The sequence below is a fragment of the Cottoperca gobio genome, chromosome 3, assembly GCF_900634415.1.
Source record: "Cottoperca gobio chromosome 3, fCotGob3.1, whole genome shotgun sequence".
Classification (NCBI taxonomy): domain Eukaryota; kingdom Metazoa; phylum Chordata; class Actinopteri; order Perciformes; family Bovichtidae; genus Cottoperca; species Cottoperca gobio.
In genome coordinates, this window is record NC_041357.1 from 19890798 (window position 1) to 19907659 (window position 16862).

General features: G+C 37.0%; 2 protein-coding genes across 2 annotated transcripts; one reads left to right on the forward strand and one right to left on the reverse strand.

The window, feature by feature from the left end:
* Positions 1–394: 394 nt before the first annotated feature.
* LOC115003695 (adenosine receptor A2b) lies at positions 395–6265 on the forward strand. Its single transcript, XM_029425599.1, has 2 exons — positions 395–1387; positions 4742–6265. Exons 1-2 carry the CDS (start codon positions 586–588, stop codon positions 5035–5037), a joined length of 1098 nt encoding a protein of 365 aa, XP_029281459.1. The 5' UTR covers positions 395–585; the 3' UTR covers positions 5038–6265.
* Positions 6266–9865: 3600 nt separating this feature from the next.
* On the reverse strand, positions 9866–14373 carry cyb5b (cytochrome b5 type B). Its single transcript, XM_029428710.1, has 5 exons — positions 13905–14373; positions 13180–13308; positions 11807–11833; positions 11658–11680; positions 9866–11215 (listed from the first exon to the last, which is right to left on the reverse strand). The coding sequence occupies exons 1-5, from the start codon at positions 14097–14099 to the stop codon at positions 11125–11127; spliced, it is 465 nt and encodes a 154-aa protein (XP_029284570.1). The 5' UTR covers positions 14100–14373; the 3' UTR covers positions 9866–11124.
* Between the last annotated feature and the right edge of the window lie 2489 nt (positions 14374–16862).

Consider the following 16862-nt stretch of genomic DNA (forward strand, 5'->3'; position numbering starts at 1 on the left):
TCCTTCCCCTCCCTAAGAAAAGGCGTATATGAGCCCCTCCTAACTATTTGCCTTACATTTTCTACAGATATATCTTATCTGCAGTTGCACATCAAACTCCCTACGTCCACATACACAAGCACTGATATGCATACATTAGTATATAAATACATATATTGTATTGCATCATTTCAATTTATACTCTGTCAATATACCATAATATAAAACTAATGGCAAGAGTACTTTAAAGTATCATACTGGAGAAACAACACACAATATAACTACCACTTATTTTCATACCAGTTTACAAAATCACAATGATTAAATTAGTTAAAATTGTGAAGTAAAGATTTTGATAGCAGTTATGAAATTGCGCTCGTGCTGCACTGGGTGTTTGGAGAGGTAGACTGTTATCACCCGGCACTAATTGCACCAGGTGTGCCTCTGATTGTTGAGGTAAAAGGCTACAAGCAGCTGCAGCGCTGCTTTCTAATGTAACCCCACATCTTTGCGTACACACACGCGTACTTTCAAACTGTTTTTTGTTTTTGTTTTTTGCCTCACGTGCCTTATGTTTTGCTCGCATCCATGCCACTGTGAGGGAAAATGTATTCGACGCTTAACTTCTCAACTTCTGACGACTCCAACTTGTCAGGTGTTGACCCTCAGAGACTGAAGGAGCTGACCCACCGGTCCGTCAAAGTAAGCATAATTATCGTTTTGGGCGTGATGATCACTTTGGGAAATATTGCAGTTCTCCTGGTTATTACTTCCTCCGTGGCTGGTTGGTCAAGAAACTCTCGGTACTTTCTCCTCTCTCTCACTGCAGCAGACTCGGCGTTTGGGCTGCTGCTCATGCCCTTGAATCTCTGGGTGAGTCTGCTAAAGGACTACACTGAAGGGCCAGATGCTCTTTGTCATGTCGTGGCTTTTTGCAATTCCACAGTCTACTCCACCTGCATGTATTCGCTGGCCACAATAAGCCTGGAGAGGTACATAGCAGTCTTTTACCCGCTGCAATATTCATCTTTAATGACAAGAAAAAGGACACTGCTCCTGATTGCCTTCGCCTGGTGCTTCCCTCCCTTTCTACTGTCGCCAATATCATTTCCAGTTGGCATTATCGAGGTTCATTTTTCTACTGCATCCCTGGTCTGCAATCCGTCCTACTCGACAAATGTTGGATACTCCCTAAGCCTGACATGTTTGATATTTTTCCCCTGCTCCATCATCATGACACACGCAAACCTGAGAGTGTGGTGCGCTGCCAAGAGACAGAGACTGAAACTGCGCAAATACGACTGTGCGCGTCGCACCAGACATAATGTCGCATCCAGAGTGCTTGTGCCTGTCATGGCAGCCTACTACACTTGTTGGACACCCTGCATGGCAGCTATGATCTACAATGGTAAGCAATTAAGTAGAAATAAACATTTTAAGCAGGTGCAGTGGGAGAAAGCTTACACAAAGAAAAGAAAGGGCCTGCTATATAGCCTATAGATGATTCCCTTATTCTTACCTATCTCTGTTGACACTCATTGAAAAATTGCTTCTAATGTCTATTAGGCTATTTATTAAAGTGGCTATTGATGGAATATATAGATAATGGATTTCTAAGGCTTTCTACAGACCACAACTCCCTAGCATCATTGTAAAAAAAAAAAATGCAAATGTACCTTCATAGTGAGAACATCAGTCTGCACATTTACCACATGTTGGCTCCTTTCACACATTTACTCAAATAATTGAATTCTCTAAGACAAAGGTGTCCAGAATCATTGGAGGAAGAGAATATTGTAGCTAATGCATCCTGTTGGTGTAGACTATATCTAGATGTGTGTATATAGATGGTGTTGAATGTTGTGAAATATATGAAAACTGCATATCATCCTTTTGCATAGCCAGGTTCTGTAATAATCCAGGGTAGGTTAGGGTTTTAGATCTAAAGCTCCTGATGTCGACCCAGTTGATCTTGCAATGTTACTGTGTAATGGCTGTTACTGAAATGTTTTCACTGTGTGATTTTTAGCTATAGGCTGTTTTTGTTTACATGATTTTGATTCCAAGGGACAAAGTTTGATTCCAAGGGACAAAGTTCAAAGTCAATGTTCAACCAGGGCTTTGTCTATATAGATCGTGTGCATGTGACGTCACACTTATTTCCCAGCCCGTAAATCAACCATGTTGGATGATATACACAACCAACACGGCGCCCGTTGAGAGTTGCTGCAACGCTTCGTAATTTTCTTTGTATTTAAACATCTAAGATTGAAAGAAAATGCCAATCTTGTGTGCAGTGTATAATTGTGGTCATAACGCTACACGTGACCCAGAGAGACGATTCTTTAGATTTACTAAAATCATCAAAAACAACGATCCACAAAAGAGGGATGAATTGCTGTCTACCGAACGCCGTAAGCTGTGGTTTAGCAACATAACTCGTGAGGATTTAACAGAAGAAAAAGCACAATTCACCCGTGTGTGTGGCGTCCACTTTATATCTAGTAAGAGCTCATGCTAAAGCTATGTTTTCAATGTTTACGTTAAACATTTGTGCTTATGATATACCCGAACACTGTAAGACCTTACTTCTTCATATCGCTGACTGGTAAATAAGGCACTTTCTTTACATGTGTTGGCAGCCATTTGCTCTTTTCTTCTGTGCATGTTTTTGTTTGGCTTATTCTTGAGCCTACTTCACTTGCGAAAAGCAAAGCACCAATCTGAGAACATGCTTCGCTTAATCCAGCCATACAATCAGTGTGCAAGGATAACATCGCCTGCTCTTCTCACTCACAAACCACGGCTTGAGCGGTGTATCTCGAGCTCTTTGAGAGTGATTTACACGGGCATGGGCGAGCACCCTGTTATCTTTCACTGGTTTGGTAAGAAGACTACCAACCCAGCCAGAAACAAAGAAATTATAAGCATCTAAGCTCTTGTATGCCTTCATTTGTGCGTTGGTTGCCCACGACGTTTGTAGCACAAGATAGTTCACAATATCCGGATATTCAATCGGCGGTAATGAATCTAAATCCTCAATATAATCCGACGGCTTTAGCGTGTTCGGGTCACGGCCACAAATTTGGACTTTTCGTCTGAATCTTGCCTTTGCAGAGGACTCCAGAGAGTCAAAATACTTTGAAGAAGTCGGAGTTGTTGTTGTTCGCTTTAGACTGCCATTGTTGATTTTTGTTTTTCATCCAAAATGGCGTCGCACGCATACGTCACACAGTTTTGTCACGTGTTTGCACACTACCTATTGCAGTATTTAATAATGCTTAAGTCAAATGTCTTGGTTCAAATGTAGCAAGAGAACTCAAAAGTATTTGAATATCTACTGTTAGATTAATTGGTCTTATTTTAATGTTTTATGTACGTTTACTCGCTTTTCCCCCCTCTACACAATTCTCCATCGATTTCAGCTGTTACTGTGCTGAGAGAAATAGTCAAAGTTATTTATGTAATTCTGGGCATGAATATACCCACCCAAGGCCAGTTTTATGACTCAGGCCTTTTTTCTTTTTACTTTTTCTCATTTACCCCAACCACGTGCTATCTTGAAGTAATCAAGAACGAAAGTGGAGTCACAGCTGAATATTTATAGAATTGAAGACCTTTTCCAAAGAGGGCTGTAATTCATCTGATATGGAGGAAAATCCCTTCAAAATGAAGCTGACAGTCTTAACTTAAACTTCAAAGTGGGCTGCTGTCCAAAACGCTAGTGAGCCTCACTGTAAAGTGGTTTCTTCCACTCCACCAAATATACCATTTAATTTAGTGCTTTTATATCTAGACTTTAATTTTAAGTTGATGGCTTCATATCATTGCTGTCGGGGGGGAAAGATTCACATCTCCAAAAAATAGATATGTCAATTTATAGACATGGTCATAAACCAGCCATCGTTGGACTCTGTCTGTATCATTTGTGACCCTTTTTCATAAAAAATTTCCACAAAAGGTCAACAACTTTTCTCATTCAGAACCGGCTGTCTTGTGTAAACTGTTGCTGTGAATACTTGCGCTACTTTTGACCATGCACACCACAAAGATTGTGAAATCATGTTTATATTGTCTTAGAAATATCAACAAAAAAAACAATCTATCTATACATTTTAAAGGCACACTTCTATGCATTTTATCACGCTTGGATTAGGCTACTTTAACAACATTTTTACTTTCCTGAACCAAAAATCTATTGATGGACTTCAGACTGTAGAGAACTCAGCTGCCAGGCTTTTAACCAGAACCAAGAGACGTGATCACATCACTCCTGTTTTAGTCTCTTTACACGGGCTTCCAGTAGGTTTTAGAATAGATTTTACTGATCTGCCTGAGGAAATCGGGTCAGCTGAGTCAGTGATCTATTTTTAAGTCTCTTCTTAAAACATACTTTTATCAGAGAGCCTTTCCTGATTTTACTTAGTTTTAATTTCCTTTTTAACTAGATTTTATTTACTTTAAAAAAAAAAAATATATATATATATATATATATATATATATATATATATATATATATATATATATATATATATATATATATATATATATATATATATATATATATATATATATATTCCTACATTTCTCTACACTAGTATTTATTCACCAAATAGTTTTTTTTAAATCTTTTTTCTTTTAAACCTCATTTATGACTTGTCTGTTTTTATATTTTGCTGCATTTCTGAATCACTTTGTATAGTGGATATTGAAATTGAATTATTATTATTATTATTCAATCTACATGTTTTCTTCCCCACAGCAATCTCGGGTAGCAGTGTACCAGAGTGGATTGAGTTTGTGGTGGTATGGCTGCCGACCTCCAATGGTTTCCTCAACTGCATCTTCTACTTCTGGATAAACCGAAGCTTCCGCAGGAAATTCCACCTTGTCCTCCAGAGGCTGGCTCTGGCCCTCTGCCCCAAACTGGCTGACACCCTGGGGTGCTGCAACACTTCAAAGTCACAGTTTGTATCAGGAATTCTGGATAATAACAACAGTGTCCATGAGCGTTCTTCCAGTGTATCCTCCACCTGCACCCTGTTGTCCTTGGCTTAGGATGTCTGCACCTGAAGAGCACCACTGGCCTGGTAAGGGACGGGGTCAGTGACCTCTGTGCTGTCTTGTTTTGTTTGGCCGGGCTGGTCAACTGAAGCCAAGTTGTTGACATATCCGTACATAAGGTATGAAGCGTAAGATGTTGAGTAATGGGTCACATGAGTTGCAATGCAAACAGGTTGGTACTAAGACAGGCTATGATGGCAAGTATTTGAAATAACCACTGTATAGTCTACATCATTGTAATTTGAGTTATATTGATTATATTTTTCTTATTTATATATTTTTTTTATCAATTTGCAGTCTAAAGATGGTGTTCAGGTGAGTGGGACACTAAGTTTATAACTGATTTGGATTTTTTTGTTTTACTCATGCACACAGTCTTGCCAAGATTTGATTTATTGTCAGAGACGGCCTCTTAAGCCACCTTTTTTAGTTGTTTTATAGTAGCCACCAACCTTTTCTTGCATATTTAGACTTGTTGCCTCGATCAACATATTTCACTTCAAACATTTGAGGTAAGTCAATTCACAAGAAACTGATATATAGACTTCTAATCATATGAGACATTTGTAAACTAACATCACTACCTGATAACGAGCACTTTGAGGATTGAGGCTATCTACCTCTTCTTCAATTTGAGCGGTGCGTCCAAGACCTTGGCATATAACAGCTGGGAGAAGTTAACCTTTAAGTCACGGCATTTCAGTGTATGCAAGGAGAAAAGTAATTATGCAGCAACACTAGAAAGGTCAACACATTTGTGCCGTCAAGAGATAACTTGGGTAACTTCTGATGCTGCGCTTGTTTATTTTGAGATATTAAGCCCATGATCTTTCTCTCCGTATCTTCTTCTACAGTATGAACTTGGCATCGTATCTTAATAGATTTAACTGCCACAATAAGAGTTGATTTAGATTTAAAGTTAATGAAGAGTATCGCTTTCCAAAATAAATCAAAAGAAACATTTTATTCAATTTATTTTAGCCCTTTGTGGGTTGCTGCTTGGTGTCACCATCATTCATGTTTGAGTATATGCAAATGTAAGCCCTCTCTGTGAACTTGTAGAAATGATGTGTCTACTAAATTATGTGAAAACAATGACGGACCTAAATGTGACCTGTTCATGTATACATTTTGTTTTTCTAAATTCCTAATTTTATTTAAAAAACAAAACATTCAATAATGTATTGGTTTATGGATGATCTGTGAAATAAAGCATTATGCCTTTAAATTGTGTCTTTTTACAGAATTATAATAATAATGACATGAAAGTGAGATGAGTTTACTAGTCCTAAGAAACATAAGTTTCTTACTTTTGTTGTGCCGCTATCCACATTACTAAATAGCACAACGGACAGTGAAGAGCAGTGTAACTTACTCATATTACCGTTAGTGTAGTTGTTCACTCCTACAGTATGACAGCATGTTACTGCCGGAGCTGATCTGCCTCATCAGACAAAGCATGTTCTGCGTCCAGTGAACATCACAGCTTTAGTAAGCCGAGTGGATATATCTGGGGTCGGGTGTAGAGAGCCTGCAAACAGTGCTGCAACACTTGTACATACTGTTGTTCATTTGTTTTCTAAAAATGGAATCGGTGCAACATTCCTAGCATTTCATGCTTGGAAAGTTTCGTCAATAACTAGTATGTTTGTTATTACCACTGATTTGGAAATGGAAGTTTGGTCTGTTTCAAAAACCCATGCTATTTTATAATGGACCACAGCATGTGTATGTTTGAAAAGAGCACATTAAAAACACCTTAGAGAGATAAGATGACCAATCAATTAATGGAATAACTTAAAATGACTTGTGTGATTAAACAATAGTCATCCGGGTTTGCTGTGTTATGCACAAACATTTGACATATTAGATTTTGGTATTGTTTGCTCGTGTTCACTTTCTTCAGTTTTTCATCTAAAAAGTGTCTTTTGATGAATCATTTGAATTGGATTATGCTAATTACTACCTACTTATGCCATGTTAGAGGTTAAGCCAGGGTTATGGAGTTAAAGAACATTGTTGAAATAAATCAGAAGATGAGAATATAATGCTTTAGCTTCTGAATAATGGACGGGTATACATTTGATTGTGTGCATGATGAACAGAAACGGGTCTATATGTTTAGTACTAGTTTTGCAAATAATTAAGTTAGAAGAGACAATGCATGACAGACCTACTTCCTTATTATGTGTGTAGTGATATGATGACTATATGGTTTGCAAATTAGTGATGAAATATTGATATAAGGCAGATGTAATCACATGGGCCATGTGAAGTTCATCCCAGGTATATACATTTTAAAGCTTTTTGCTTGACATTATTCATACCAAAACTGATATAGTTTTTTTTCTTTTGGATATTTTTATTAATTCTAATTAATTAATTTAATAATCCTATTGATGTGACGTGAAGCTGGGCCCCAGGCTTTGTGAGTTCCTTTAACTAGTCCTGCAAAAAAAAGTAAAGACGGGAATGTTTTTGTTGTGAGAGGTTAGTGTTTTCAGTGAACCTTTTAGGCAGTTGTCAAAGCTGAAACCCCCTCTGGAGATTACTCCTGCAGACAGAAGATTTTACACTGACATTGGTTTTCTGTATTCGGGTGTATCTCGGCTGCATGCCTTAAAACAAAGAAAGAATTTGATTTCAACATTGTCTCAAGAAAAACGAATGATACTAAATATGTGTTCCACAAATAGGTGAGCTTTTGGACTAAGTCAATCTCAGGCATCGCTTTTATTCCTTCAGCATCCATAAGTGTTTGTCCAGCCGAACAGGTCTCCCAGGACACTTGAGTGTTGTGCATTAGCAGCCTCAGCTCTCCTTGAGGATGACTGCTTAAAAAAATGACAGGCAATCCAGTCATGGGGAATGACGTCTATCTGAAGGCTTCATATACTCCCACAGATACAATATGCTGTCTCATAAGAGATTATCCTTCTGTCTGGTCATAACTGCTGCCACAACATCAAGGCTGACGTAGAACGGCTTTAATTCTTTTTGGGTAAAAATTAAGAAAATATCTACAACTGAGATCAAACACATTTCTAAAACATTCACTTTGACTTATTACACAAAATGTGTAAAAACTGTCTAGATGTCAGTTTGTCAGTATATTGTCTCTAGACATGATTTCCAATCATCTCATCGCACGCAGTATTAATCAGTAACACGTTATCACAGTAATAATGTTGCAACCTGAACTCTGACATGAATTTATTAGAGCGGGTGCACAAGTCCGATTATCCATTTTAATATATATTTTCACTGATTCTGGTCAACTGAAACAACTGACATAGAATAACATCTTGAGGTTGTAGTGCCACCTTGTGTTTATACTAAGTATGTCAGGCAAAATGTACACAAGACCCTTCAATCATATAATCAATATTTTTTGATTTGCTGTGGTGGTGCTAAATATAATAACATGCTGTCAATGTGTTTTTATTTATTTAAATTATTATTCAAGGTTTCTCTATGTTGTTTGTTGGTTGCTAAAAGTGATGCACAAAAAAACAAGACAAGTAGTAAATGTAGTATGGGAGTCTTTTTCGGATGAACTGACACGCTCTATTCCTTTTTAACAATTCATCAATTTATGTAACGAGAGGGCATCCAGTTCTGGATCTGTCCCGGCCTGATTAAATTAGGATGAATCAATGGGTGTTGATTTGTGCCTCCTGCGGTTTGCTGACTGTTAGGGCTCTTGTGGACGTTGCAGATGGGAAGGCTTTAATTTCAATCACTGCATCCTGCTCCTCTCCACAGCAAAAGTAACAGAAGAGCAGGTATTTACAGGACTCAAGTCACTGTGTGCTGGTATCACACTATGAAATATAATAACAAATCAGTGTATGAGTGAGTATTATTATTATAACCACGTTATAAGCTACCTTAATGCCAGTTTTACATTTAATCACAGTTTTTAACACGATACCAAAGTGTGAGGTTTATCATTCTCGCTCTAGATAGATACTTTATTGATCCCGAGGGAAATTTAGGCATCCAGTAGCTTCAAAGACATGACATTACAAACCTGCCCCCCTCCTCCATTAAAGATTAAGTACAAATACAAATAAAATAAATATAAAGGCTGTCTATGCATCTCACCATGAAAAGTGGACAAATGTTGTTCTTGCTAATATAAATGTGCTGCCCACCACTAACAATGTGTTACAATATCCAGGAGTTATGGTTTTAATTTCCTTTTGGTCATCAAAGTATGAATGAACATGCATCTAAACTACTGTAGCCAAGAGCAGATTTTAAATGAAACCCAGTTAATCTGTATTTCTTTCAAATTAGCAAAGTACTGTTGTGACGCACTATTGCATACTGAATATTTACCAATACACATTCATAGTCAACCGTATTTAAACAGGATCAGTGTATAAAGAATGATGAGCTAATGCAACAAGCGGTGACCATGGATATAACACAATAACTATGGCGGTGACAGTACAGAGAGGCAGCTCCATTCACTAAAGAAGTCCTCATCTAATGACACAGTACGGAGTGCGTGATTGGTCAATGATGTCTTGAAAAATCCCACAGAAGCTGATTTCCAGCAATTGCAGGTATTTCAAGAGTAGTTTGTCTGTCCTCTCTGTCCAACATACCGATCACTGTTTTTTATAGATTAGATTGTCATTTTTTTTGTTACAATCAAATCAACCTCATCATATTTAACTAATCTATCAGCAAATAGCACCACATACACATGTTCCTACTGTTTTATATAACATTTACACAGTATATCACTTTGTTTTTCAAAGATTCATTTTATTCAGAGAGGAAATGTCAGTTAAGAGATGGCATATGGTTGTCTTTAAAGTTAACTAACTAAACTTTGACATATGCAAGTAATATTATAATCACATGTAAAAATAGCATGTTATATTCAGAAATGTTTGACTGACAGGTGGTAAACGGACTGGTTGTGGAATTTGTAGTTAGTTTGTAGTAATAGGAATTCAAATGCCTTTTTCAGAATATTAATCAGCAACCTAGATAATTCAAAAAGGTTGAGTACTCAAAATATATTATATGTATGCACACAAACAGACTTCATTGGATACAATTCAAACCCTCCGCCAGTTGCCAGTACCAATCACCCAAAACATAAAATTAAGATGCATTACAATGAAAAAGTTGTGAAAAAGCAGCATGTGAATAACAGATGGCAGTGAGTAACAATACAAATAAATAATCATATTCACTCATAATTCACTGTCAGCAATTATGTCTGGGTAATAAAACATGATTGTATTACATACTACATACATTATTAATGTACAGATCAGGCAGTTTGAACATTTACACAAATTCCTGATTGAACTGTAGAAAAATGGTACAAATCTGAACACATTCCTTAAATAATCATTGAGATAATATAACTCGCCACCATTAACAAAAGAGAACTAACAAAGATATGACACTACAATTACATAATTGGAAAGATTATGCATTTGTATCCAAGTGATAAATGCAACCAAGCCATGCTTAACCAGACCAGTGCAGTAATGAGTGAATGGAATAAACACATTCACAGTAAGCTAGCCATAACATTTTTCACTTTATTAAAACTAAGAAAATGCATCGCAAGTTATAATTCAGTGTAAAAAGTTGAATGGTCACAGTTAACTAGTAACTCGATTTCATCACCATTCTGCATACTCACATCTCTGTCAGTCAGTGAAGTGATGGTGTATGCATACCAGGCTGTTAGCATAACTTTCTCTAGGCAGGCAAATGGTTAATGAACATACAGAGACGACAATGGTCAAATGCATAAGAAAGTTTAAGTTAAAGACAATATTAAACATTAAAAGACACCAGGCGTGACAATGAAATACAATGAAACTGAAGGCAGACAATTGAAGAAAGTCTCTCCTACTGTCCGTTTGGTGCACTCTATTTAGATGGATAAAGACAAAAGTGCTTTATCAAAACGGCTCCCCTCCTTTTGTTGTTGCGAAAAGACGCAGACACTCCTAATTGAGTGCGTTCAGTGTGATGAGGTTTTGGTCAAACATTTCAAGGCCTCCAGATAAAAAGAATGACATGAAAACAGAATTCCAGCACTCAAGAAGACTTGTGTTCAAATGTGTAGTAGCGATAAATGACACCAATGACAATTGCGGCAATAGCAGGAATCAACCACGTGGTCCAGGAGCTGTGGAATAAATTAAATATCAGATATTATTTTTCTGAGCCACAGCAATTGAAATATACAAAAGAAATGAGAAAGGCAACAATAAAGATAAACTATATACGTTATGGCTCAATGTTTTTCTAATTTGTGACTTTATCAGTGTTTATATTGAACATTTGAACCAATGATACAGAAATCTGTGAAAATCACATTTAACCATTTGCACAAAAAGAAAAGCACTATTTAATTGTGCGTTTAGTTTTTTACATATTTACAGGGATTCAGAAGAATTTGCACGTTCTCCTTGTTTTGACTTTGTTTTTCCAGAAGCAACTTCTGAGCAGTCATTACTAAAAACTAGTGATTAATGTTCACTTGCAGAAGGAAACTTGATTTTATGGTAGATATAAAAAGAAATATGAAAACAGATATGAGCCAGGCACATCCTGTTCATCATAATGACCTTGAGTTTGCGTCATTTTCCTCCTGTAGAAGAAAAAAAGGACAAAGAAATTGTATGATTTATCCACAAACCAAAAACATTGTATTGTCTTTGTTAATTATGTTCCAGTAACTTTTCATGTTGCAGTTCAGATGAAGAACGGGGCTTACATTCTCAGTCTCCTTTTTTCTGTCATCCTGCAAAGAAAATAAATAAATGAGTATTACTGTCCTCATATGTTCACTGACACAAATTACACTCATAAGAATAAAGATTAAGTCAGTTTCTCAGGTAGTCCATAGTTGATCAAAAGTTAGATTTAATCATATGAATTACCAGTTTAATACAAGCTGTGTGTTTGAAGAAACAAAACAGCAAATCTAGTGATATAGCCACATGAATCTTTGGGGGCATTGAAACACTATTGTGGGCAATAAAAAAGAAATACTCCTTAAAACTAACATGAGAAGGATTGTGCAGCTATCACAATTACATAGTATACACAGTTATCTTCACCAGCATTACTATCTCACTAACTATGAGATAGTATACTTAGACATGGACATGGCATACTTTATAAAACACCATTTAAACAATGTAAAGCACTCCTTCGATTTGTAATGGTAAGTGCAAATCACTGTAAGAGACCCCCGCCTAGAGCACTTTCAATGCAAGTGATTGGGGACAAAATTCCCAACGAGTCTTCTGAAAAATTCCTCTTTGCGTTTCAACAGACTGACTATTGTTTTAAGCCAGAATTTAAATTGTTAATCCTATCCTTGAGCTATGCTCAGTTTTAACATTTTGCTTTGGGGAAAAGTTTCGTTTTTGTTCCATCACACAACAGATTGTGTTGCCTCGTGCGCTCATTCGTCTATTTTGAGTGTGTTGGCATATAGTCATGTTTTTTTGTCTTCCAGGACAGTGTCTTTTCCAGCTACTCTTCCATGTAGAGCGAGATGTCCTACTGCCATGATCTCAAATTGCAGCATGGGTTTTGCTCAATTTAGTTTTCATTATTTCCTTATGATGGATGGATGATAATCAAACGACAAAAAGTGAAAGCTGAGACTGAGTGGGACATAAGAGATAAACATAAAGAGCTTAACTATACCTAGGCAACATTTTTTTGCAGTTAGATAAACAAGAAACATGAAACAATACACCTGTATTGGTACAATTGGATTTGTTCCCATTGGATACCAAACTAATGATCACATGACAGCCTTATCTAATGGATGTTACACACCAATTTCTATTTGATTTAGTGTCATCTCCCTAAATGTGCTAATAAATATGTAAAACAAAAATTATTGCACGGCACCATCTTGTAACTCAAAGCAACAATGTTTTTTGTTGTTGTTTTTTTTACACCAAAGAGATCTGGTGACACCGATTAATTACTCTACTTGACTGGGTTGGTTAAGCAATGATAATGATTTGATAGCAGTTTAACTTCAGCACTTGGCTGAGGGATATGGACTACATTTAAAGATACTAAAGGGAATCAGGTCTTTCAGTGCTAACGGAGACTTGATCTTACCATGTGAAGCTCCCCAACGTAGTACTGCTGAAGCATCTCCCTGGCATCTGTGGAATGACCCACATCCTCAAAGCTCTCCGTTGCATCTGCACCAGCCTGCTCTAGTAAAACCTCCTCACCTCCCGGATGCTGTGATCATGGAATGGGTAACATTGTTAATCTCCTTATTAGCCCCACACTCTGAATATCATACATATATACACTTGTGATTAGCCCAAATCAATGAAAACACACAGAAATACTCACTCCAGCACTGGTATTTCTAATGACCATGCCACGTATAACAGTGTTGCTTAACGTTATCTTATCTTACAGTTGTATAAACTGACTTAGGTTAAGTTAAGTGTCAGACTTCTGAAACAGGATAATCAAGATACATTTGTTACAATTGACCCAAGTAGTTACAATTAATGCTCGATTGACAACAATGTTGCTGTTACGGATAATATTATGCAGACATATCTATGGATCTCTACTTATAAGCAATAATAACGTTAGGAATGTGGTGTGCAACAACCTAACTAGTTTTAGTTGTTAGCTAACACCAGCTAACAGTCAGCAAACGTTACAGGTGAATACATAACTCATATCGTATTGTAATTCCAGGTAGTAACGTTAATCTTAGCCGAAATAGGTCATCATAGAGGTAAGACTTGGAGCAAAAACTGAAAATGTGACAATGGTGCTAAAGTAGTTGCAACCGGTTGGCGGAAAGTGTTTCTTACCTCTTCAAGGAAACTTGTAATGTCATACACTTTATCGTGGATGATGAGCCAGGGGTCACTGCTCATATTATGTAGTCTTATTTCTTCTAATGTGTAATATTTTACACCACCATCCACTGTTTCGCCGTTTTCCCCAACCTTGGTGTCATTAGCAGGTCCTCTACATGAGGGGTTGTCGTTCATTTCTTCACCCATTCTAATGTTAACGTTGATGGATACAACCTAACTTACCGACAGAGCAACAAGCTAACGTTAGCCTCTGTTATCCAGGTATCGATGTAACGCTAGCTAGCTACGTCTAAGAGTAGTTCTCTAATTAGTCGTGCTAAATTTTAAAAAAGCTCCTAACGACCAGAATTGGCGAGGTGACAAAAACAACAGAATTACCACACAAATGCTAATATTACACAACGTAACGTTAGGAACTAGAAACACACCCTAACCCGGCACACAGGTCAGCAGACATATGAAACAGACCAATGAAATGCGTGTTCCTTTACCATGCGACGCAAACACGAGAACTGACCAATGAAACTGCGACTTCTGGATTGGGGACCAATCAAAATCGACCACTTGATGCTCATGAGACCAATGGAACAGGGCTGTTGCATGAGACGAGGACATTTGCGCATACATACGTGTCTAACTCTTTTCATAATGCTTTTGTATTATTATTATTATTATTATTATTATTATTATTATTATTATTATTATTATTATTATTATTATTGTTATTGTTATTGTTATTATTATTATTATTTAAAAAAATATAATAATATAATATTCCAGTTTTAACTGCGTAACTACACTGCCAAATAATACAAACGAGTATGTGATTAATTATATGATACCAATTGATGATAGAATACAACATGCAATTTAAAAAGGTCTATCATATCATATGTAAATATACTGTAAATATATACCACATTCTCGTGTGAACACTTACATCTCTAAACTCAGAAAACCCAGCATATCTTCATGCCATTTAATGCTAGAAATGCTCTATTAATGTATGAAAACAAATAACAATTCATTTAAATGTGTTTCTTTAGTGCTTAAGAATTCAAAGTATTTTTCACACAGCGTGAACACAAACTGGAGAATTATAGTCCCCAATAAAACAGAAAATGTCCTTGGTTGTAGACGTACAGTCCTGGACATGTTTTCATAGTTTTAAGGATTCTATATGGACTAATGCATTTTAATCTATGTTATTTTATGGCATAAATACTGTACTTAAGTGATTTAACATGTTTACACATGGGAGGATAACATGTATTCTGTGTTGAACGAGTTCTGTGCTCATAGGGGGCCTGTGCATGTAATGCTACTGAACATATATGACCTTTGCCAATGGTTCACCATATACTACAAATGTAAAGTCTGTATTTCATTATCCTCTAGTCACATTGAGGTATTTATCAAAGCCTTTTAGGAGACTTAAATCGAATTGTCTCAGGAGACACTTGAAAAGAAAAGCGATTATTTTTCAGTCAGCAGCATAACCTTTGTACTGACAAAACAATGAGATACTAAATTGCTACTCATGCAACAGTAACAAAAACACATGGTTATATAAGGTTCAAACCCTGTCCAACCCCACCCCCGGAGCATGCCTGTTTGCCTCTGTACACCATACTAAAGTCTGAGTGTAATTTTCTACAACTTTCCATGTACAACTCAGTGCTACATTCAAGAACTGTTTGTTCATGCCTATTCTTTAGTCAAAAACACATCTTAAGATCATTAACTTCACTGAAAAGACCTGTTTTAAAAAACATTTTTTAGAGAAGTTTCAAAACCATTAAAGGTAACTCATATTTCCTTAACACACAATTGTGTGTTTTGAATTGAACAGTTACTTTTCCAGTAAAATAGGAACTACACTACTCTAGGCTACCAGAAACTGTAGAGCATGTGCTGGTTAATTAATTTAGTAGAAAGGACATGATCGAAGAAATTATTTTTTTAGGGCAGGAGTAAAGAACACACTGGAGCGGTGGAAGTGGACAAGGCAGAAGATGCTTGGTCAGCTTCCTAATGAGAAAAGGAAATGATGAAGGGCAGGTATTTTGACTGTTCAACATGTTCATCTTCAATGCCGGCTGTATAAAGAAGAAAGGAAGATCTTGTTGGTTGCAGTGACCAAGTTGTGAGTGGAGGCTAACTCATTTAAGAGTCTGTTTGGGGACAATAACAATACAATCTAAATTGCTAGGAAAGTCATTGAATTTCTTTGTACAACTGGCCTACATCCAAGGATTTTGGTCATCAGGTGCTAACTGAGAAGTAGAGACCATTCCGTCCAGAGTGAGGCAGCAAAGCGCTGCTCGTGCCAAGTCTGCCAGAAAATCCACAAAGAAGAAGAAGAAGAATTGTGGGATTGCAATGGCTGCTCCCTTATCTGTAAACATACGCGTTGTGTTTACGAAAGCCGCAGTTTAAATATTTCCCAGTCACAGCTACAGGCCCCTCGTTTTCTGGATTACTTACCCAGCCATTAGTTGACCTCAAATATTTAACTTGATGTGAGTGTTTCTGCATTTTAGACTCAAAGAAACACGCGGCAGTTTGCCGCAGTTTGCCGCCCGGCCTTCTCTGGACAGAAGCGGATAGCTGGCAGGCTAGCTGACGCTAGCTGCTCTAGCTGAGGTACGCAATAGTTTAATTTAATCTATCTGTTATTAAACGAGGGAACATGCAATCATTTTACTAAGTCTCAGTTAACTATCAGATTTGCTACACGTTTCCTCATCTGAAATGCATGAATATTAACTGCTGCATGTGTCATAACTTGCTTTATTGTAACCACAGTGGACATAAAACAAAACACAGGAAAGCTAGCAAGTATGAGATTAGCCTCATTTGTGACTTTCGAGTAGGTTAACATGTGAAATGTGGAGGTCACACATGTGGCTAAAGTTACTAATGGTCAAGAAGTCGTTGATTGTGTAA